Source organism: Mus caroli, unplaced genomic scaffold (assembly GCF_978045245.1).
Source record: "Mus caroli unplaced genomic scaffold, Mus_caroli_1 scaffold_2, whole genome shotgun sequence".
In the NCBI taxonomy this organism is placed as follows: Eukaryota; Metazoa; Chordata; class Mammalia; order Rodentia; family Muridae; genus Mus; species Mus caroli.
Window position 1 is genome coordinate 128,463,203 of NW_028227257.1, and position 22,954 is coordinate 128,486,156.

At 41.3% G+C, this 22,954-nt stretch overlaps 1 protein-coding gene across 1 annotated transcript in view; it reads left to right on the plus strand.

Annotated features, from left to right (window-relative positions):
* Positions 1 to 22,954, plus strand: part of Neb (nebulin) — a 200,314-nt gene that overhangs the window by 23,386 nt on the left and 153,974 nt on the right. The window contains exons 12-27 of the mRNA XM_085834915.1: positions 7,790 to 7,906; positions 9,811 to 9,915; positions 10,009 to 10,116; positions 10,218 to 10,322; positions 10,800 to 10,898; positions 12,261 to 12,365; positions 13,491 to 13,598; positions 13,675 to 13,788; positions 14,749 to 14,850; positions 14,946 to 15,053; positions 15,145 to 15,249; positions 16,342 to 16,440; positions 18,675 to 18,779; positions 19,328 to 19,435; positions 19,512 to 19,625; positions 21,877 to 22,074. Of these exons, the coding sequence (XP_085691041.1) occupies positions 7,790 to 7,906; positions 9,811 to 9,915; positions 10,009 to 10,116; positions 10,218 to 10,322; positions 10,800 to 10,898; positions 12,261 to 12,365; positions 13,491 to 13,598; positions 13,675 to 13,788; positions 14,749 to 14,850; positions 14,946 to 15,053; positions 15,145 to 15,249; positions 16,342 to 16,440; positions 18,675 to 18,779; positions 19,328 to 19,435; positions 19,512 to 19,625; positions 21,877 to 22,074 (1,800 nt within the window). The remainder of the gene's footprint in view (positions 1 to 7,789; positions 7,907 to 9,810; positions 9,916 to 10,008; positions 10,117 to 10,217; positions 10,323 to 10,799; positions 10,899 to 12,260; positions 12,366 to 13,490; positions 13,599 to 13,674; positions 13,789 to 14,748; positions 14,851 to 14,945; positions 15,054 to 15,144; positions 15,250 to 16,341; positions 16,441 to 18,674; positions 18,780 to 19,327; positions 19,436 to 19,511; positions 19,626 to 21,876; positions 22,075 to 22,954) is intronic.

Below are 22,954 nucleotides of genomic sequence, written 5' to 3' on the forward strand. Positions count from 1 at the left end.
CTGTACCAAGTGTTTCTACATGGGTTTGCTAGTGCATCGTCACTGGCAGCCCAAAGAACAGTATGGTTGTGCTTGCTTGGAGAGGGCTCATGACCGAATAATAACTAGAAAACAACTAAAGATCAGAATATATTAAGCTTTTCCAAGTGCTTTCCCAAAAGAAGCAAGAATGGGTGATAGCTGATGGTAGAGAAGGTGATAAGGAAAAGTTTTCAAATAGAATACAAAAATCCCATGCTGCTGTGCTGATGGGAAAATCCAATAGAGAGGTAACACTGAACCAATGCTGACGGAAAGCTGCTGGGTTGACGCCCTTGAAGGAGGGGAGATCTGATTTGTAAAAGGAGGGGTGGCTTTGTCAGAAGTCCTAACAGTTCTTCCATGTAACAGAGGCAGGTGGGATGATAGGATTCATGACTGTCCCCCTCTGCTCAATTCTGCTTTACAAGGGAGTTTATAATTCCATGAGGTAGAAAGGCTATGCAGGTCTCCCATGCCTATAGAGCCTATAGAGTAGCCTCTGCAGTAGTCTGGCTAAGCAATAGGGCTGGTACATCCGGGTTTCAGTTTTGTATCACCTGCCCTTGTCTGCTAAGCTAGTTGGGTTTTTGGTAAGGTTTGTAAGGGTAGCAAATTACTTAGGCTGTACAGCACAGTAAATATACTACCCAAATAAATGTCTCAGACTAGAGAACATGGTCGGAATCAGGATCCATTTGCTGTTCTTCTCACTCCGGACATGTTCCTGATTACAGGTTTTTCATTTCCCCAACTCTCCCCTGCCCCCACCCCACCTTAACTGCTTCTGTCATGGTTGGAATTTAAAGTACAAGGTGGGAGTGGAAAGAAAAACTGAAGTTGCCACCATTCCTCCTACCTACCTCCTCCTTGTCCTGCCTGTATATGAAATGTATGTCTGCTCAATGCACGGTTCTAGGAAGGCCATAAAAGCGAACTTGAGAATTGCGCGCGCGGGATCTGAGACTGCATTAGTTAGGTAAGCAGAAACTGGCCTGAGTAGGGCCACAGGCCTCATCCGGCTGGATCAGCACCAGGGTAGCTAGAGCGCAGGGTCGGCTGACACCCGCCAGCTACCCACAACCCCCGCCACAGGATTTTGAGACTGCTGGTGAGTGGAACACAGCTTCTGCTCCAGTCCAATCACGCGGGACCTGAGACTGCTTTGGTTGGGGAGGGAGAAATCCGGCCTACATAGGGCCACAAGCCTCTTCCGGTCAGAAAAGCACCAGGGTAGCTAGGGCGCAGGGTCGGCTGACACTCGCCAGCTACCCACAACACCCGCCACAGGATCTTAAGACTTCTGGAGAGTGGAACACAGCTTCTGCTCCAATCCAATTGCTCGCGGGACCTGAGACAGCATTAGTTAGGGAAGCAGAAAACCGGCCTGAGTAGGACCACAGGCCTCTTCCGGCTGGACCAGCACCAGGGTACTGCCAGCTACCCACGACCCCCGCCACAGGATTTTGAGACTGCTGGTGAGTGGAACACAGCTTCTGCTCCAATCTTTAAACAGTGACAATGACAACAACTAACCCCAGAGATTACCAGATGGCGAAAGGTAAACGTAATAATCTTACTAACAGAAACCAAGACCACTCACCATCATCAGAACCCAGCACTCCCACTTCGCCCAGTCCAGGGCACCCCAACACACCGGAAAAGCTAGACACGGATCTAAAAGCATATCTCCTGATGATGGTAGAGGACTTCAAGAAGGACTTTAATAACACACTTAAAGAAATACAAAGGAACACTGGTAAACAGGTAGAAGACAATACAGAGGAAGCACAAAAATCCCTTAAAGAATTGCAGGAGAACACTGCTAAAGAGTTACAAATCCTTAAAGAAAAACAGGATAACCTAATCAAACAGGTAGAAGTCCTTAATGAAAAACAGGAAAACACATCCAAACAGATGATGGAAATGAACAAAACCATACTAGACCTAAAAAGGGAAGTAGACACAATAAAGAAAACCCAAAATGAGGCAACACTGGAGATAGGAACCCTAGGAAAGAAATCTGGAACCATAGATACGAGCATCAGCAACAGAATACAAGAGATGGAAGAGAGAATCTCAGGTGCAGAAGATTCCATAGAGAACATCGGCACAACAATCAAGGAAAATGTAAAATGCAAAAAGATCCTAACTCAAAACATCCAAGAAATACAGGACACAATGAGAAGACCAAACCTACGGATAATAGGAGTGGATGAGAAGGAAGATTTTCAACTCAAAGGACCAGCAAACATCTTCAACAAAATTATAGAAGAAAACTTCCCAAATCTAAAGAAAGAGATGCCCATGAACATACAAGAAGCCTACAGAACTCCAAATAGACTGGACCAGAAAAGAAATACCTCCCGACACATAATAATCAGAACAACAAATGCTCTAAATAAAGATAGAATACTAAAAGCAGTAAGAGAAAAAGGCCAAGTAACATATAAAGGCAAGCCTATCAGAATTACACCAGATTTTTCACCAGAGACTATGAAAGCCAGAAGATCCTGGACGGATGTTATACAGACACTAAAAGAACACAAATTCCAGCCCAGGCTACTATACCCAGCCAAACTCTCAATTAACATAGATGGAGAAACCAAAGTATTCCACGACAAAACCAAATTCACACATTATCTCTCCACGAATCCAGCCCTTCAAAGGATAATAACAGAAAAAAACCAATACAAGGACAGGAACCACGCCCTAGAAACAACAAGAAGGTAATCCCTCAACAAACCTAACAGAAGACAGCCACAAGAACAGAATGCCAACTTTAACAACAAAAATAACAGGAAACAACAATTACTTTTCCTTAATATCTCTTAATATCAATGGACTCAACTCCCCGATAAAAAGACATAGACTAACAAACTGGCTACACAAACAAGACCCAACATTTTGCTGCTTACAGGAAACTCATCTCAGAGAAAAAGATAGACACTACCTCAGAATGAAAGGCTGGAAAACAATTTTCCAAGCAAATGGTATGAAGAAACAAGCTGGAGTAGCCATTCTAATATCTGATAAGATTGACTTCCAACCCAAAGTAATTAAAACACACAGGGAGGGACACTTCATACTCATCAAAGGTAAAATCCTTCAAGAGGAACTATCAATCCTGAATATCTATGCTCCAAATACAAAGGCAGCCACATTCATTAAAGAAACTTTAGTAAATCTCAAAGCACACATTGCACCTCATACAATAATAGTGGGAGACTTCAACACACCACTTTCACCAATGGACAGATCGTGGAAACAGAAACTAAACAGGGATACAGAGAAACTAAGAGAAATTATGAATCAAATGGATCTGGCAGATATCTACAGAACATTCTATCCTAAAACAAAAGGATATACCTTCTTCTCAGCACCTCATGGTACCTTCTCCAAAATTGACCACATAATTGGTCACAAAACAGGCCTCAACAGATACAAAAATATTGAAATTGTCCCATGCATCCTATCAGATCACCATGGACTAAGGCTGATCTTCAATAACAAAATAAATAATAGAAAGCCAACCTTCACGTGGAAACTGAACAACACTTTTCTCAATGATACCTTGGTCAAGGAAGGAATAAAGAAAGAAATTAAGGACTTTTTAGAGTTCAATGAAAATGAAGCCACAACATACCCAAACTTATGGGACGCAATGAAAGCATTTCTAAGAGGAAAACTCATAGCTCTGAGTGCCTCCAAAAGGAAACTAGAGAGAGCACACATTAGCAGCTTGACAACATACCTAAAAGCACTAGAACAAAAGGAAGCAAATTCACCCAAGAGGAGTAGACGGCAGGAAATAATCAAACTCAGGGGCGAAATCAACCAAGTGGAAACAAGAAAAACTATTCAAAGAATCAACCAATCAAGGAGCTGGTTCTTTGAGAAAATCAACAAGATAGATAAACCCTTAGCCAGACTCACTAGAGGGCACAGGGAAAGCATCCTAATTAACAAAATCAGAAATGAAAAAGGAGACATAACAACAGATCCTGAAGACATCCAAAACACCATCAGATCCTTCTACCAAAGGCTATACTCAACAAAACTGGAGAACCTGGATGAAATGGAGAAGTTCCTAGACAGATACCAGGTACCAAAGTTGAATCAAGATCAGGTTAATGATCTAAACAGCCCTATATCCCCCAAAGAAATAGAAGCAGTCATTAATAGTCTCCCAACTAAAAAAAGCCCAGGACCAGATGGGTTTAGTGCAGAGTTCTATCAGACCTTCAAAGAAGATCTAATCCCAGTTCTTCACAAACTATTCCACAAAATAGAAACAGAAGGTACTCTACCCAACACATTCTATGAAGACACAATTACTCTGATACCTAAACCACAAAAAGACCCAACAAAGATAGAAAACTTCAGACCAATATCCCTTATGAATATTGATGCAAAAATCCTCAATAAAGTTCTTGCTAACCAAATCCAAGAACACATCAAAACAATCATCCATCCTGACCAAGTAGGTTTCATCCCAGGGATGCAGGGATGGTTCAATATACGGAAATCCATCAATGTAATCCACTATATAAACAAACTCAAAGACAAAAACCACATGGTCATCTCGTTAGATGCGGAAAAAGCATTTGACAAGATCCAACACCCATTCATGATAAAAGTCTTGGAAAGATCAGGAATTCAAGGCCCATACCTAAACATGATAAAAGCAATCTACAGCAAACCAGTAGCCAACATCAAAGTAAATGGTCAGAAGCTTGAAGCAATCCCTCTAAAATCAGGGACTAGACAAGGCTGTCCACTTTCTCCATACCTATTCAACATTGTACTTGAAGTCCTAGCCAGAGCAATTCGACAACAAAAGGAGATCAAAGGGATGCAAATTGGAAAAGATGAAGTCAAAATATCACTTTTTGCAGATGATAGGATAGTATATATAAGTGACCCTAAAAATTCCACCAGAGAACTCCTAAGCCTGATAAACAGCTTCGGTGAAGTAGCTGGATATAAAATTAACTCAAACAAATCAATGGCCTTTCTCTACACAAAGAATAAACAGGCTGAGAAAGAAATTAGGGAAACAACACCCTTCTCAGTAGTCACAAATAATATTAAATATCTTGGCGTGACTCTAAGGAAGTGAAAGATCTGTATAATAAAAACTTCAAGTCTCTGAAGAAAGAAATTATAGAAGATCTCAGAAGATGGAAAGATCTCCCATGCTCATGGATTGGCAGGATCAACATTGTAAAAATGGCTATCTTGCCAAAAGCAATCTACAGATTCAATGCAATCCCCATCAAAATTCCAAATCAATTCTTCAACGAATTAGAAAGTGCAATCTGCAAATTCATCTGGAATAACAAAAAACCTAGGATAGCAAAAACTCTTCTCAAGGATAAAAGAACCTCTGGTGGAATCACCATGCCGGACCTAAAGCTCTACTACAGAGCAATTGTGATAAAAACTGCATGGTACTGGTATAGTGACAGACAAATAGACCAATGAAATAGAATTGAAGACCCAGAAATGAACCCACACACCTACGGTCACTTGATCTTCGACAAGGGAGCTAAAAACATCCAGTGGAAGAAAGACAGCATTTTCAACAAATGGTGCTGGCACAACTGGTTGTTAACATGTAGAAGAATGCGAATCGATCCATTCCTATCTCCTTGTACTAAGGTCAAGTCTAAGTGGATCAAGGAACTTCACATAAAACCAGAGACACTGAAACTTATAGAGGAGAAAGTGGGGAAAAGCCTTGAAGATATGGGCACAGGGGAAAAATTCCTGAATAGAACAGTAATGGCTTGTGCTGTAAGATCGAGAATTGACAAGTGGGACCTCATGAAACTACAAAGCTTCTGCAAGGCTAAAGACACCATCAATAAGACAAAAAAAAAACCACCAACAGATTGGGAAAGGATCTTCACCTATCCTAAATCAGATAAGGGACTAATATCCAATATATATAAAGAACTCAAGAAGGTGGACTCCAGAAAGTCAAATAACCCCATTAAAAAATGGGGCTCAGAACTGAACAAAGAATTCTCACCTGAGGAATACCGAATGGCAGAGAAGCACCTGAAAAAATGTTCAACATCCTTAATCATCAGGGAAATGCAAATCAAAACAACCCTGAGATTCCACCTCACACCAGTCAGAATGGCTAAGATCAAAAATTCAGGTGACAGCAGATGCTGGCGAGGATGTGGAGAAAGAGGAACACTCCTCCATTGTTGGTGGGATTGCAAGCTTGTACAACCACTCTGGAAATCAGTCTGGCGGTTCCTCAGAAAATTGGACATAGTACTACCGGAGGATCCAGCAATACGTCTCCTGGGCATATATCCAGAAGATGTCCCAACCGGTAAAAAGGACACATGCTCCACTATGTTCATAGCAGCCCTATTTATAATAGCCAGAAGCTGGAAAGAACCCAGATGTCCCTCAACAGAGGAATGGATACAGAAATTATGGTACATTTACACAATGGAGTACTACTCAGCTATTAAAAAGAATGAATTTATGAAATTCCTAGCCAAATGGATGGACCTGGAGGGTATCATCTTGAGTGAAGTAACACAATCACAAAAGAACTCACACAATATGTATTCACTGATAAGTGGATATTAGCCCAAAACTTAGGATACCCAAGATATAAGATACAATTTGCTAAACGCATGAAACTCAAGAAGAATGAAGGCCAAAGTGTGGACACTGTGCACCTTCTTAGAATTGGGAACAAAACACCCAGGGAAGGAGTTACAGAGACAAAGTTCGGAGCTGTGATGAAAGGATGGACCATTTAGAGACTGCCATATCCAGGGATCCATCCCATAATCAGCTTCTAAACGCTGACACCATTGCATACACTAGCAAGATTTTGCTGAAAGGACCCAAATATAGCTGTCTCTTGTGAGACGATGCCGGGGCCTAGCAAACATAGGAGTGGATGTTCACAGTCAGCTATTGGATGTATCACAGGGCTCCCAATGGAGAAGCTAGAGAAAGTACCCAAGGAGCTAAAGGGATCTGCAACCCTATTGTTGGAACAACATGATGTACTAACCAGAACCCCGGAGCTCTTGTCTCTAGCTGCATATGTATCGAAAGATGACCTAGTTGGCCATCAATGGAAAGAGAGGCCCATTGGACTTGCAAACTTTATATGCCCCAATATAGGGGAATGCCAGGGCCAAAAGAATGGGAATGGGTGGGTAGGGAAGTGGGGGGCGCTATGGGGGACTTTTGGGATAGCATTGGAAATGTAATTGAGGAAAATATGTAATAAAAATATTAAAAAGAAAAAAAAAGAAAAAAAAAGCGAACTTGATGATCCTCCTATCGTCTTGTCTCTAAGATGTCTAGGCAGATAGCAGCTGGGACTTTAAGGCTGAGTGAAGGTTCTGCAGGAGCAGACATCTGGGACATAGTGTGCTGCCACTATCTGTGTGGCTTTCTTTGCCCCAGTGTTTATGTGCCTTTCTCCTTTTGAGAACAGAGACCATATGCTGCTCTTTTTTGTGGCTTTCCCAGAGCCAGACACAGAATCAGCCCCCTCTGATGTTTCTGAATGAGGAAATGAATGAACAGCAAAGTTTCCTGGAAATTCATGCACTCTCTGTACTGCTGCTATGAGTTTCTGTGGGGTTTATGGTGATAAAATGTCAAGCTGCCATTTTTCTAAAGACAAATTGATTGTAGAGCCATGTCATAATTGGTATAATGGAGATGAGGGTCAAAAATAACCCGTGGAGTTACTTTATTATTTTATTTCATCCTACAGGTAAAATACAAGCAAGACTATGAAAAGAATAAAGGAAAAGCAGACTATAATGTACTTCCTGCTTCAGAGAACCCACTGCTCAGGCAGCTGAAGACAGCTGGAAACGCCCTCAGTGATGTAAGTCAACGCTCCTCACACATGGCTTTAAACCTTAACTTGGAGAGTGATGGAGTCTTTCCCCTTTTGTGGTACCTACCTGTATGCTTGTGTAGCCTTACTAATGTGTGAGGTTATGGAGGCAGAGGCAGAGCAGAGATGGCTAGCCATAGAGGCTGAGTGTCTCTGAGCATAGCATGCCTCTGTCTGCAGCCAGTGGGCTGCGTTCAAAGGTCAGGGAGACCATCATCTGTTTCGAAGTTTCTAGCACCTGGGCTCCCAGAAGGCACAGAGCATGGTATGCTGGGCTTCTGAACAGGTGAAATGAGACTTCAGAAGCAGTTCCTGAAACTATCGTCTGCAGACACTGAACTCGGAAGATACCTCTTGACATGGTCCTTGTCTGCTTCTATCTGTAGAATTCGTTAAAGCCGGAATAGGCTATTGGAATAGAAATAGATAAATAAGCCAGAGCCTGGTATTAAAAGACTAAAGATCAAAGATGAATTTACTAATTTGGCTAACACACACACACAAACACACATAAAATACACACATATACAACAAACATACACGGTTTAAATATGTGATCATTCGAGGTGGTTTTGTTTTTTGTTTGTTTTTGTTTTTGTTTTTTCTGATAGAATATACGAAGCCTTTTCCAAGATTCAAAGATTTTCACATGACTCTCTGGATAGTTTAGTTACCATCTCTCTGCCCTTGAACTAAGTCAGCATGGTAGGGAGTGTGTGCATGTAGCTGGAGAATAGGAAGACAGAAAATATGGTGTTAATCCATCTTTCCAAATTGCTCTGCTGTGACCTCAACATAAAATGCTTCTGCTTCCCAAATGAAGGGCATGTTTATGAAACCAACCATCGCAGATTCAAATCTACTTTTGTTGCTAGAAACAGGAATAGAAACGTATTACAAAGGAATAGGATTGGGCTGGAAAAATGACTCAGCAGTTAAGAGCACTGACTGCTCTTCCAAAGGTCCTGAGTTCAAATCCCAGCAACCACATGATACTCACAATCAGCAGTAAAGAGATCTGACACCCTCTTTTAAAGTGTCTGAATACAGCTACAGTATACTTACATATAATAAATAAATAATCTTTAAAAAAACAAGCAAAGGAATAGGATTATTAAAACTTTGAAAACTCAGCATGAAAAGGTTGTGACAGCAGCTTTTACAGCCGTGTACTTGAAACCAATTGATTGATTTCTGTTATTTTAAGGCTAACTAAATGCCAGCAGTCAGGGGAGTTAGTGATGACCCATGCTTCAAATTTTCATGAGGGTCTTTTTTTTGTTTTGTTTTGTTTTTTGTTTTTTTTGAGACAGGGTTTCTCTGTGTAGCCCTGGCTGTCCTGGCACTCACTTTGTAGACCAGGCTGGCCTCGAACTCAGAAATCCGCCTGCCTCTGCCTCCCGAGTGCTGGGATTAAAGGCGTGCACCACCACGCCCGGCTTCTTTTTTTTTTTTAAAGGTTATTTATGTACTTTTTCAAATTAGCTTTTCCCAAATGTTTACTTGAAAATAACAAGTTTATAGACTGGTATTATCATGGCTTCTGTGTGCATGGGTCACAATTGGTGAGAGAGGGAAACAGGGAGAGAGAAAGGAGAGAGAAAGGGGGAGGGAAGGTGAGAGGAGAGGGGGGCCAGCTCAGAGATACAACCCTGCCACCAAGGGGCTCAGCTCAAGGTAGTATGTTGGATTCTTAAGCTTTTGAAAATGTAAAAAATCTGGTTTTACAATCATTGCTAATAATACCACATCACCCTGTGTTTGATTGTCAGGTTCTAAGATAGTTGACAGGTGGCATCTTTTCTTCTTTTGTTTTGTATTGGAAAATGAGTTTATAATCAGCATGGGAGTAACAGGATCTATTTTAATTGCTTACCCCCCCACTTTGATAGAAACTATACAAGGAAAACTATGAAAAGACCAAAGCAAGGAGCATCAATTACTGTGAGACCCCCAAGTTTCAGCTTGACACAGTGCTACAGAACTTCAGTAGTGACGTAAGTGATCATACGGTCGCTCGACCTGTTAAAGGCTCTCTTAGTTAATGAGCTGCTGATCAGCTAATAAATAAAGAACATTTTGTCTTTCAGACTAAATATAAAGATTCCTACCTAAAGAATATCTTGGGACACTACGTGGGCAGCTTTGAGGACCCATATCACACACACTGTATGAAAGTTACAGCCCAAAATAGTGATGTAAGTTCTAAGATTATTGTTTTCATGCTCTAAGACATTGTAGGCTGAAGGCATAAAATAAAGATTGCATCCTTACATCTGGTTTTTTTTCCCCTTCATAGAAAAACTACAAAGCTGAATATGAAGAGGACAGAGGCAAAGGCTTCTTCCCCCAGACCATTACCCAGGAATATGAAGCAATCAAGAAACTGGACCAGTGTAAAGATGTACGTTCACAGAGAGAGGCTGTGACAGTCATCCCTCCTCCCACACACCAGATCCTTCCCATCTCAAGGATATTGACCCAAGGATGTTGCTGCCCTTTGTGGCATCTAGAGGACAAGAGATACTTAATATATTGACCATTTTACAAATTTGCTTAAGTGAGGAGCTTCTAAGAACCAGCATCTATTTTGTAGAAGATATACTTCTTTTCTTGCTGGTATCCAGGGTCCCAAGAGCTAATTCTAGCTCATTGCTGTGAAGAGCTCTCACGAATCAAAGGCTTGGGGGGGTGTTCCTCATGTTCACAGAAGAGCATCCTTTCAAATGAACTGCAAGCCAGCTAAAAACAAAACTAAGAAATGTTTGATTAACTACAAGATTTTGGGGGGTGGGGGTAAGACAGGTTCTCTTTTCCTAGCTCATAGACCACCTTGGACTTCAGAGACACCACTAAACCAAATCCCTTTGTTTCCTCACAGCACGCCTACAAAGTCCACCCAGATAAGACAAAGTTCACTCAAGTTACAGACTCTCCTGTTCTGGTGCAAGCCCAGGTCAATTCCAAGCAGCTGAGTGATGTAAGTTCTTCTAAGCATTTAGGGAACCAGTTACAGGGGGTTGAGAAGACATTTCATAAATTCATACAGAAATTCAATTTGTTCCATTTTGCCATTCTGGGGTCAAACCCCAAGCCTTGTTTATGTGGACAAATGCTCTACCACTACATTCTTAGCCCCTCAAACCCAACTTCTTATTTTATTTCACTTAGAAAACCTTTACATTTTTAGTAGGCCTTTATATATCTCTAATAACTTTCTATATTTCTAATCACTTAAAATACTTTCCTATCTGGTGGGATGGACTCTTTTCAAGTAGATAACACTTCGTAAAGTTGTTGATTCAAGGAACCATCATAGCTGAAAGTACTGAAAAGAACAGGAATTCTGGATTTAGACAAAATTGGATTTGTATCCCAGCTTCTGTGACACGATAGTTAAGCAGCTTAATCTTTCTATGCCTTTTTTTCTCTTACATAGTTTGTAGATGTTTTGAAAATCAATACAACGCTAGATGTGTTCAGAATATGCAGGTGTGGTACAGATCAGATATTTAATATGCAGATTTCTCTCTGTCAAATAACTTTCTAGAAAATGGAAGCCTAGAGATAAGTTTTTTTTTTTACTATGTGAATTTTTTTTATTACGTATTTTCCTCAATTACATTTCCAATGCTATCCCAAAAGTCCCCCATACCCTCCCCTCCACTTCCCTACCCACCCATTCCCATTTTTTTGGCCCTGGCGTTCCCCTGTACTGGGGCATATAAAGTTTGTGTGTCCAATGGGCCTCTCTTTCCAGTGATGGACGACTAGGCCATCTTTTGATACATATGCAGCTAGAGTCAAGAGCTCCGGGGTACTGGTTACTTCATAATAGGTGTTGTTCCACCTATAGGGTTGCAGATCCCTTTAGCTCCTTGGGTACTTTCTCTAGCTCCAAGAGATAAGTTTTAAATGACCTCAGTGTATTTATGGCCAGATATGACAGTTTCGACTGCAGTATCAGTAAGAATGACATATATACATATATATATATACACACACACACATATATATGGTGATTCCCCTCATAAATGCACCTTGCATATATATATGCTTCTGTTAAAGGGCCAATTGTGAGAGGCATGGAGAAGAATGTGAATGAAGAGCCACCTCATTCTGTCACCTACCACGGTGGTGGACGTGGTAACTGTGATAAACGTGGTGACATGACAAGAATCCAGTACACAGATTCAACAGTGCAGTCCTCCTAAGCTGTTGCTCTTGTAATCTTGGCCAGCTATTTTTCAACATGTCTGAAGAAGGTTTTACATTCAGTAAACCTTTTTCTTCTAATCTTAATGGTCTTTTCTCTGCCCATACCCTGCTTCTCCCTCTTTAGCTAAATTACAAAGCCAAACATGAAAGTGAAAAATTCAAGTGTCATATACCTCCAGATGCTCCTGCCTTTATCCAGCACAGAGTGAACGCCTATAACCTAAGTGACGTAAGTCTCTCACGTACTGCACCACAGACAGCTATGCCCCTGGTTTTGAGTTGCTTCATTGTAATCCAATGACTACTTCAACGTTAAAGATGGGAAGAACCCTTAACAAATGTGTGTTTCTACCTTTCTACCAAAATAACTTTAAACTTACCTTGTAAATCCCTATTGCTTCTGTGTAGTCATCTTGCAAGTAGCTTCATTCAATTGTTAGATAATCTTAATATGTTCTAACCAGCCTCTAAAATATCACCCTGCATGTGTATTTCGTTGTAATTCTTAATGCTAGATCTGTTAGCATTGCTATATATCCTATACTGTAATTTAACTTTCTTGGAATATAATCTTTTTTTTTAGAAATGATTTCCTTTATTCCCCAGGCCTACAGTGTCCCGTTTTACACAAATTAGACTTATTTCTACCAGTAAGAAGGCTTATGGTAATGATAGCACAGAAGGAATATGTAAAGGGCAGAAGGCCATGAATCCATTGCCAGCTTTCACTTTCCAAATTTAATTTTATAGAAAAGCTAAATGTCCCTCAGGAGAAGAGTGTGTCTTAATTTCTTCAGCAATTCCTAAAACAAGTACTGCGATTATCTAGCCTTGGAGGGTAATAGGATGCTTCCTGAACTGACCTCTGGGTGGATTTAGAGGGCAGATGGAAGTGATTCCTGAAACCACAGAGAGTAGAATGTGTGTACTCCTCACTGCTGTTTAGTTTAGAACTCAGATATTAGTGAGATCACTGAAAAGGAGCTAAGTTGATGAAATATTCGGATGGAGAACAAGAAACCTAGAAGCTCCAGTTTATGGAAAATGACCTCAAGCATGCACAATTTTCTAGACAATGAGCAGGATGCATTTATCTTCTGCAGAGGGCAGTGGTGATGCATGTCTTTAATCACAGCACAGGGTAGGGTGAGAGTCGGGAGGCAGTTGTGTCTCTTGAGTTCAAGGCCAGGCTGGTTGGTCTATAGGATGAGTTCTAGGACAGCCAAGGCCATACAGTGAAACCCTGTCTCATAAAACCAAAATAAATAAATAAATTAATTAATAATAATAAAGATTTAGCCTTGGTCTCTAAATGTGATGTGAAATATTTCAGTTTTGCTAATTCCTTTCCCAGAATGTCTACAAACAAGACTGGGAGAAGAGCAAAGCTAAGAAGTTCGACATCAAGGTGGATGCCATCCCACTACTGGCAGCCAAAGCCAACAGCAAGAATGCCAGTGATGTGAGTGTAGCCCTGGGCTGGGCTGCTGGCCTGGGATGCCCCCGCTGAGCAGTTAGCATGTGTGGTGTCCTTGCAGGTGATGTACAAGAAGGACTATGAGAAGAGCAAAGGCAAGATGATCGGTGCCCTCAGCATCAATGATGACCCCAAGATGCTGCACTCCCTGAAGACTGCCAAGAACCAGAGTGACGTGAGTAACTTTCACAAGCCACTTCATTTTGATGTGGGGATCCCCACCAATTAATGCACCCTTGGGTTGCATGTCAGCCTGCATGCAAATCTCACATTTGCATGGCAAACTAAATGTGGAGAGGCGATAGGAGAGATTCACTGCTAGTGATGTTCTTCTCTGGGAGGACTGTGTCTTTAAACTCCTCTATGCCTTTGTTTCATAAGGAGGAAACAAATAATAAAACGCTGTTTTCTTTATTTCTCAGAAGTGGGCTAATGTTAGTACATACAGTGCTCCTAGTATCAGTGTGGGTGTGCATTCACTCAGTGCCCTGAACTGAGGTGCTTGCAAAGATGTGCAGAAAACAAAAAGCAGGAAGCGAGAAAATCAGCTGAGAGGCAGAGTAGAAAACCGGCTGAAGCAGAAACACAGAAGCAAGACATTTCAGTTTAAAATTTTTATAAAAGAGAGATTATGAAGCAAAATATGACAGAGCACTTGTTGGAGGACTCCAAACCTTAAAAACTATAATTTGTGGGTAGCTGCTATAAAGAAAATATAAGGCTGATGGTGAAAAGCAACTTCCAAGGGTATGAGAAGTGTGTGCATCAAGTGCTGAGCTGGTGGGTTTTGTGGGACTACCTGAGTCCTCAGACCCTTCTTAGGCCTTAGGCCTTATTGTACTTCAAATTTTAAAGCAATCCACATTCTTCAAGCACACACAAATGGGACAGTTATTTCAATGCATTCACACGCTACGTTTTTCAATCTGAGAAATACTGGGATAGGTAATATGAACACTTGCTGTTATTAGCAGGTGACACCATACAAGACATGACCTTTAAGAGTATCCTTTCCGTGTGATGGAAAATGGGTGGAAGAAACCATACTAATTCCATCCCATTGTTTGAGTCTGACAATGGCATAGATGACTGGTAGTGTTTGAGATATGTATTTTCTTCCTTTTTCCTTTGACAGAGACTATACAGAGAAAACTATGAGAAGACAAAGGCCAAGAGTATGAATTACTGTGAGACCCCTAAGTATCAACTCGACACCCTTCTGAAGAACTTCAGTGAGGTTCGAAAAGCCATGGCCACCTCTTGGGTGGGAAGGCTTTCCTGCCCATTGGAAAGTCGCTATTAACTCAAAGTATGTGTGCTTTTCTTCATTAGGCTAAATATAAAGATTCATATGTAAAGAATATGTTGGGCCACTATGTAGGCAGCTTTGAAGACCCGTACCATACACACTGCATGAAAGTTTCTGCTCAAAACAGTGATGTAAGTTTGAATCCAGTTCCTCTGGCCTTGTAGTGACATTGTTTGGGAGCAACAGCCATCCTCAGTTGGTTTTGTTCTTCTGCCATTTCAGAAGAGTTACAAAGCAGAATATGAAGAAGATAAAGGGAAATGCTATTTCCCTCAGACAATAACCCAAGAATATGAAGCTATCAAGAAGTTGGACCAGTGTAAAGATGTAAGCCAGCTGCCCTGAGTTTTTCAGATTGGGTACAGGATGCTTCTGACATCTAGTGGTACATTTAACAGGAGTTTAAATGTGGTCACCTAGTTGTCAGGATGGAGTTGTTTTTATTTTTTAATTTGACTTTGGATGTTGGATTGGAGAACACAAAAATTTCTAGGAAGATATCTATTGGTTATAAAATTCTTTCAGGTTTTATGTCTATTTTCAGTAGTTTGTATAGCTATAAATTCAGGATAAAAGGAGACTATCCAAATTTGTCATAATCAGGGTGTTCATTGTTCAACAAAATGATACCGGGCTAGCATGAGCCTGACACTGTCCTCAGTGCTGGGAACTAGGGGGAAAGATGATCTGCTCTACCAGAAGTTCAACTGGAGTGGAAGAGACAGGCAATGAACAAAGAGCATTCAAGATCAAGAGAGATATCATCTAATATACGTGGGTGACTCAGAGTTAGACCAGGGTGATGTGAAGAGACTGGAGGTCCAGAGTGATCTGAGGCAGGACTGTTCTGCTATGCCAAGATCAGGGGCAGAGAAGCAGAAAGAATGCTCTCAAGAGAAAGAGGAATGGAGAAGAGACATGGCCGAGATATACCAGGGAGGAGGAGGATAATATAAAGATGATGGAGGATGGGATGGGCAGAACTTATAACTCAACGTACAGCCCAAACAAAACACAAGTTTCATCACAGAGCCATGTGGGCACTGGAAAGATTGACTGGGCAGCTTAGATGAAGCAGAAACCTCAATGATTTCTTGGCCTTTTGGCTAATATCAAGTGTAGAAAAATCAGGAAGGGGGGGAGGAAGAAGGAGTAGAGATAAGTGGGAGAAATGGACGGAAATAATATAATTCTGTTTTAGTTTAAAATAAAAGCTACACATCTACAATAGAACACTGGGGAAGGGAGATGAAAGGAGAGAAAGAGGAGTAGAAAGCAGAAGGAAGTAGCATTTGGATCCATTCTTCAGTACTAAGGAAAGCAAAGTTTTAGATGTAAAGTTCTCCGGCATTGGTGTGGTATGAACAAGAATAGAAAAGTTCAGTGTGGAGTGTCAGCAGAGGCTCTCTTCTCTTCCAGCACACCTACAAAGTGCATCCAGATAAGACCAGGTTCACAGCAGTCACCGACACTCCCGTGCTATTGCAAGCCCAGCTCAACACCAAACAGCTCAGTGATGTAAGTGTCCTGACTTCTTTGCGAGAGGGGGTGACCCGGGTGTGACTTACTGAAAAATCTCAGTGTCTTCAAGTGTCATCCATCGGTCATGTTCTTAATGCCATGTTTCAGATTTTGATTAATACGATAGCTGCTAGCTTGAACTATATCCCCCTCCCACAGATTGTTAGACAGCAATGAAGTAACTGATATTTTTAAATAACTCATTTATTTTTCATAGAATTGCCTTACTAATTAAAATGTGTCCCATGAATGCTAGACCTTTGCGACACTTAATAGAACAGTAGCAACTGAGAAACATCTATTTAATGGGCAAAAAGTGGAGCATTCCTGTTCTGGTGAAGTCAAAGACTTTAAAGAAAGAGAAGGTGTGCTTACAACAAAGTGATACTCCAGGCAGCAATCTGAAAACAAATGAGAGTTAAAATATGGGGGTTGCCTAGATGGCTCAGTGGGGAAAGATGCTTGCCACTAAGTCTGAATGCCTGAGCCTTATCCCCAATCTCCTTCCATGTGGTGGAAGCAGAGAACTGACTCCCCAGAATTGTCCTCTGACCTCCACACTTGACACTGCACATTTCTGCACACATGTGCACACACACAAACACACACACACACACACACACGCACACACACACAAAACCAAAAACTTAAAATGCAATTTAAAGCATTTTAAAATTCAAAAGATAGATAGATAGATAGATAGATAGATAGATAGATAAATAAATAGATAGATAGGTGGATGGATAGATAGATATAGATATAGATCTCACAATTCCTGCACCTAAGGCTCAGGAAACGTCAAGGAAGAGGTGGGTGGAAATATGGTAGGAGCCAGAGGACCATAAAATAAATCTGCTGTAAGTTTTGTCTCTTGGGAACGACAGGCAAGCTCCCCTCTTGATACCTCAACAATAGGGCTAGCTCAACCAGACCTGAACACTGACACCAACAGATGTGCTAATGTGGAGCATCACCCATAGACAAAGAATCCCAGGCAACTAAGGGATGCTGAGAGTGAGAGAGAGAGAGAGTTTTCCCGCAGGGAAGACCCCCTTAGCTGGGTATCCAGCGGTCAGTCCTGAAATAACCCTGTACACATGCAGCACTGAATGGGTTCAACAGGTTGTGTTCATCTATTTATGCATGTGTGCGTAAGTACATGTGTGTATGTAAAAGGAAGAGTTAAAGGAAAGGAGGCCAGGGATTTGAGAGGGAGTGAGGGGCACAGGAGGAGTTGAAGGAAGGAAAGGTAATGGAGAGAAAACAATGCAGTTACATTTTCAATAAATAAACTAAGCTAGGATGTCGGGAAGAAGAATGCCTGGCAGGGCACTGTAGACAGAGAGGTGAGGAGAGTCTAAAGAGGGGACAGCGTGGACCAGACTTTATAGCTGCATTAAGATGTTTGTTAGTGGGAATTCTTCCTGACTTCCTGACTCCTCTGACTATAGAGCTTTATAACTTTGGGTTTTCACTCTCTCCAGACCCAGTCTTGTGATGCTGATGAGGCGTCTGTTAACTGTGTCTATAGTGTAACAGCAGAAATGTCAGAGTGAGGCCCAGTTGTACCATGATTCCTCTGAGAGACGAATGAGACATTGACAAGATTAAATAACTCCCTCCCTTTCTTCTTAAAGAGACACCAATACCTTCTTACATAAATTCAACGAAATTCCTACTTTGAACTGTTTGAATGTCTGCTGAGTTCATTTTGTGTGCTGAGAAAAAAAAAAAACACTCTGGGGCCAAGTAATTTATAAAGAATAGAAGTTTACCAGAAATAATTGCCCTTGACTGAAACCTGAGCACTAGGAGGCTGAAGCAGGGGGATCTTGAGTTTGAGGACAATTTGGGCTTCCTGGTAAGACACTATATCTAAATCTGTCTTGTCGCCCCTCAAAAAGAATAAAGGTTACTTAATTCATAGTTCCAAAGGTTAGGAAGTCTAAGGGCTTGGTACCAGTTCTGGGTTTCTTGTTGAATCATTGCATTGCACCGGCTTTGCTTAGGGGGCCAGAGATCAAGCCCTCCTCAGAGCTCATTTTTATAATGAGGCCATTTCTGTTGGCCAATCAGACCATGAGGGCAGAGTTCTTGTGAGCCTATCACCTCTGATGGGTGGGTCCTGTTAAGTACCACCAATGGTGACTTTAAGGGATTAAGTGTAATTGGGGCACACAGTCAGCCCACAGTAACATATATTTTCCCTCCCTGCCCCCATACCCCTTCAGCTGAATTACAAAGCAAAGCATGAAGGTGAGAAATTCAAGTGCAGCGTGCCAGCAGATGCACCAGAATTCATCCAGCACAGAGTCAATGCTTATAACCTGAGTGATGTAAGTAAGAGGCCACATGCTTGCCTCATATGTGGGAAGAGAGAAAGTGTGCGTCTGCCTGAAAACGTAGAACTAGATTCAATGCAGTGAGCTCTGGGGCCAGTTAAGTGGAAGTGAGGGTTCTAAGTCTCACGTACTCTGGGGACCTACTTCATTAGCAGATATCATTTCCAGGACCTCTCTTAGTATCAGAAGAATTTTCTCATTTATTCCTATGATAAACTCTAGAGTAATTGAGATGTCTCCCATGTAAATATCTCATTTTACCTTTTATAGGTTGCTGTCTATAATATAATTATTTGTGATATACTTGAGTCTTTTGAAGGATTTTAAACTATTAAGGCAGAGAATGCTGTTTATACATTTAGCGAAGTAGAAGAAATTATGTAATAGAATCAATAGTTATACTACTATTTGGTTAATAAATTACTCATGATGAAATAAATTTACAGATACAAGCTTTCAATTTTTTTTAATAATCACTGGATTAACCTGCTTTCAAAGTCTTTTTTTTTTTTAAACTGACTTCTTTTTTGAAACTTCCCCAGAATGTCTACAAGCATGACTGGGAGAAGAGCAAAGCTAAGAAGTTCGACATCAAGGTGGATGCCATCCCACTGCTGGCAGCCAAAGCCAACAGCAAGAATGCCAGTGATGTGAGTATAGCTCTGGGCTGGGCTGCTGGCCTGGGATGCCCCTGCTGAGCAGTTAGCATGTGTGGTGTCCTTGCAGGTGATGTACAAGAAGGATTATGAGAAGAGCAAAGGCAAGATGATCGGTGCCCTCAGCATCAATGATGACCCCAAGATGCTGCACTCCCTGAAGACTGCCAAGAACCAGAGCGACGTGAGTGTCTGTCCCACTTTAAAGATGGCTTAACTGGTCACGTGCCAGGGAGTAGAAAGGTTTCAGTTGGAGGGTTCATACAAACTTGCTGAGAGCTTTAGAGGTAGAGTGTACCCCGGTTCTTACGTGCCTCACATTTGAGGAAAGAAATTACGGATAGAATTAACACCCAATCCACTTTGAAGGCTCTGCATTAATATGTAACAGAGCATCCGGTTTTTGTTCTCAAAAACCTCCTAGAAAAGATCACCAGATGTTTTAATCTAATTTAGAAATAGCTTTTTAAATTGATTTTAAAATTATCTTTAGAAAAATCTAATGAAGTTTCTATGTAAAATCAAGTATGGCCATCAATGTCTTCTGTTGATTTTGATAACTGATTGTGACCTCTATCTAAGAAAAATATTCCATTGATGATAGACCTTTTTAAAAACATGATTTTAAAACTATAAATAATCTTTGTAGACCATTTTCTTCATTATACATATTTCCTGAATTTTGGGGATTCATAGATTGCCTAACGGTAATCTATGGGTCACTTCTCCTTTTCTAGTTATAATTTTTATTATAGAGACAAAAAATAAAAAAGAGATCTATTTCCAACTAAGATACATACTGCTTAGAAGAGATTTTAAAAGTGGCTACAGTGTTCTGCATAGCTTGCAAACACTCATCTCCATGGTAAAGATGTGGGTATCGTTTGCTTGTTTTAGCCATGTGCACACACATTGATCTATATGTGCTTTTTAAATCACTGTTGTGAGCATCGCACAGTGTTCATGCGCATGCTCTGCCTGTCCACCATTCCTTAAGCCTTCTCAGGTTCAGAAGCTACAACTGACTCCACAGCGGTGGCACAGAAGGCTCTAGCTTTCCTTTTGTTTGTTTGTTTTCACCCTGTCCTTGAAAATATCAGACTAGTAGGCATAATATAAACAGATATATTCTTATCAACTGATTGACTTTGGCAAGTGAAAGACATTATCAATTAGTTGTTTTCACACAGTGCCCATGCCAGTGCTAAGGTATGTCTAGCAAGGAAGCTTGTTCTTAAAGCCACTTGCATCCTTGACAACATTTTAGTGGATTTCGTTTAGGATAGCACACAGTGTCTTCACACATGTGACCTGTGTCATTAGATTGTTCTCAAGTCACTTGCACTGCCTTCCCTCCCAGTCCCCCACTCCCTCTGACTTGCTCCCTTTCTTGTTAGTCAATCCCTCTGCCTTCTTGTCGTATGTATTCCATTTTCTTCTCTATTTCCCATTCACTTTAGGGGCTTTATCTCTTTTTCATCCCACCCTTTGTAGTTTGTAGCCTAGAAACCTACACCATATGAACACACACACACAAACACACACACACACATACACAGGACAAAACATGGAGTTTGTCTTTCTGAGGCTACCTTTTTCACTTAACATAATGATTTCCACTTGCATCCATTTTTCCTTCAAATGTCCTAGTTTCATTTTTATTTATGGCTATGTGAAATTCCACTTTGTGGGTGAACCACGTTTCGTGTATCCATTTGACTACTGATGGACAGCCATGCCAGTTGCATTTCCCAGCTATTGTGAAGAGTGTAACAATAAACATGAATGTGCACTACTTTTTGTGGTGTGTTTTGACAGCATTTTATAGGCACTGATATGTGTCAGCTGCTGGGAACATAAACACAAGTGTCAAAACAATTCAGCTAGTCACTTCCCCATGACTGCCGCTGCAGCACCTCCTCATTAGCTCCTTTCCATTGGGGCAGGCTTTAAACACGTGCTTGCATGCCACAACAAGTTTGGAGCTTTCTGTCCATCAGCCAGCACTTGGATGACTCCCTGAGAGTAAAACCCACACAATATAAGAAGGCAGAACAAGGTCCCTAAACTTACCAATAGCTGTTCTCTGACAGAAAACCTGGTATGGTAGCTCATGATTATAATCCCCAGCACTCAGGAGACTGAGGCAGGAGGGTTGCCAGGGTTTGAACCCCACTTGGGCTTCATAGATAATACCAGGCCAGCCAGAGCCACACAGGCAAGACCCTGTCTCAAAAACCAAAAGATAAAAGAAAAGTAAAATTGGGAAGGTCTGACCACGTATCATTTTCTGGAGGAATTTGATGATATAAGACATAGGAACAAATTTGGGGCAAAATAATTACTCAAATGTTTGCAGCTCTTTCTCTAAGTCGTACTTTGCTTTGCTGAGAATTCATTAAGGATGAGCGGAACTAAACAGGTTCTTCTTACAGCGTGAATATCGGAAGGACTATGAAAAGTCAAAAACGATCTACACAGCCCCTCTTGACATGATCCAAGTCACCCAAGCTAAGAAATCTCAGGCGATTGCCAGCGACGTGGACTATAAACATGTCTTGCACAACTATAGCTACCCTCCTGACAGCATCAATGTGGACCTGGCCAAGAAGGCTTACGCATTGCAGAGTGATGTGAGTACTGAGTCTTTCCCTTCCCCTCTTTGGAAAGTGAGACAGGACAGGGTCTGGTATGAGCCTTGCCGTTGGTACCTCCCTGAAGCATCTGCCTCGTCTGTGAGGAAGCATGAACGTATTGGGAAGTCGTCCCTGGGGTTCTTAGGATGGATAGTACACATGTGTTACTATTTTCTTTGTTACTATTTCCTTCTGGGAAAGTTACCAAACTTGCTGAACTAAGAGGCCTCAGTTGTTAAACTGAAGTAAAACCAAAATTGTTTTGAGTATTTAAATGGATGCCAAGGGCCAGCAAGATGGCTCAGAAGGAGAAGTGCTCTCAGATAGATACCCTGTTCTCTTCTGGCCCTCCGGAGTCACTGGTTGCTGTGAGTTCTGCTATTGCAGACACCTCACATGTGTGGAATCATACAGTATTTGTCTTTGGAGGCTGTTTTTATTGAACTTAGCATAGTGCCCTCAAGGTTTAGCCTTGTTATAGCTTTTGTCAGAATTATCTTCCTTTTTAAAGCTGAGCAGTTTTCCTTTATAAATATATGCCCTATCACGTGTATCCAGTCTTCTGTTGGTGGATGTTTGGATTGTTCCAACCTTTTAGCTATCGTGAATTGTGTTTCTATGACCATGCATAACCGAATGCCCTTTCAGCTAAACTTAAGGGGGAAACGGAGGACAAATGGCAATTAGAAATCAGGAATCCAATTCACCATAGAAATGTGCATGTGTGGAACAACACTCCTACTCAAGCATATCGAAAGATGGCCTAGTCGGCCATCATTGGAAAGAGAGGCCCATTGGACTTGCAAACTTTATATGCCCCAATATAGGGGAATGCCAGGGCCAAAAGAATGGGAATGGGTGGGTAGGGAAGTGGGGG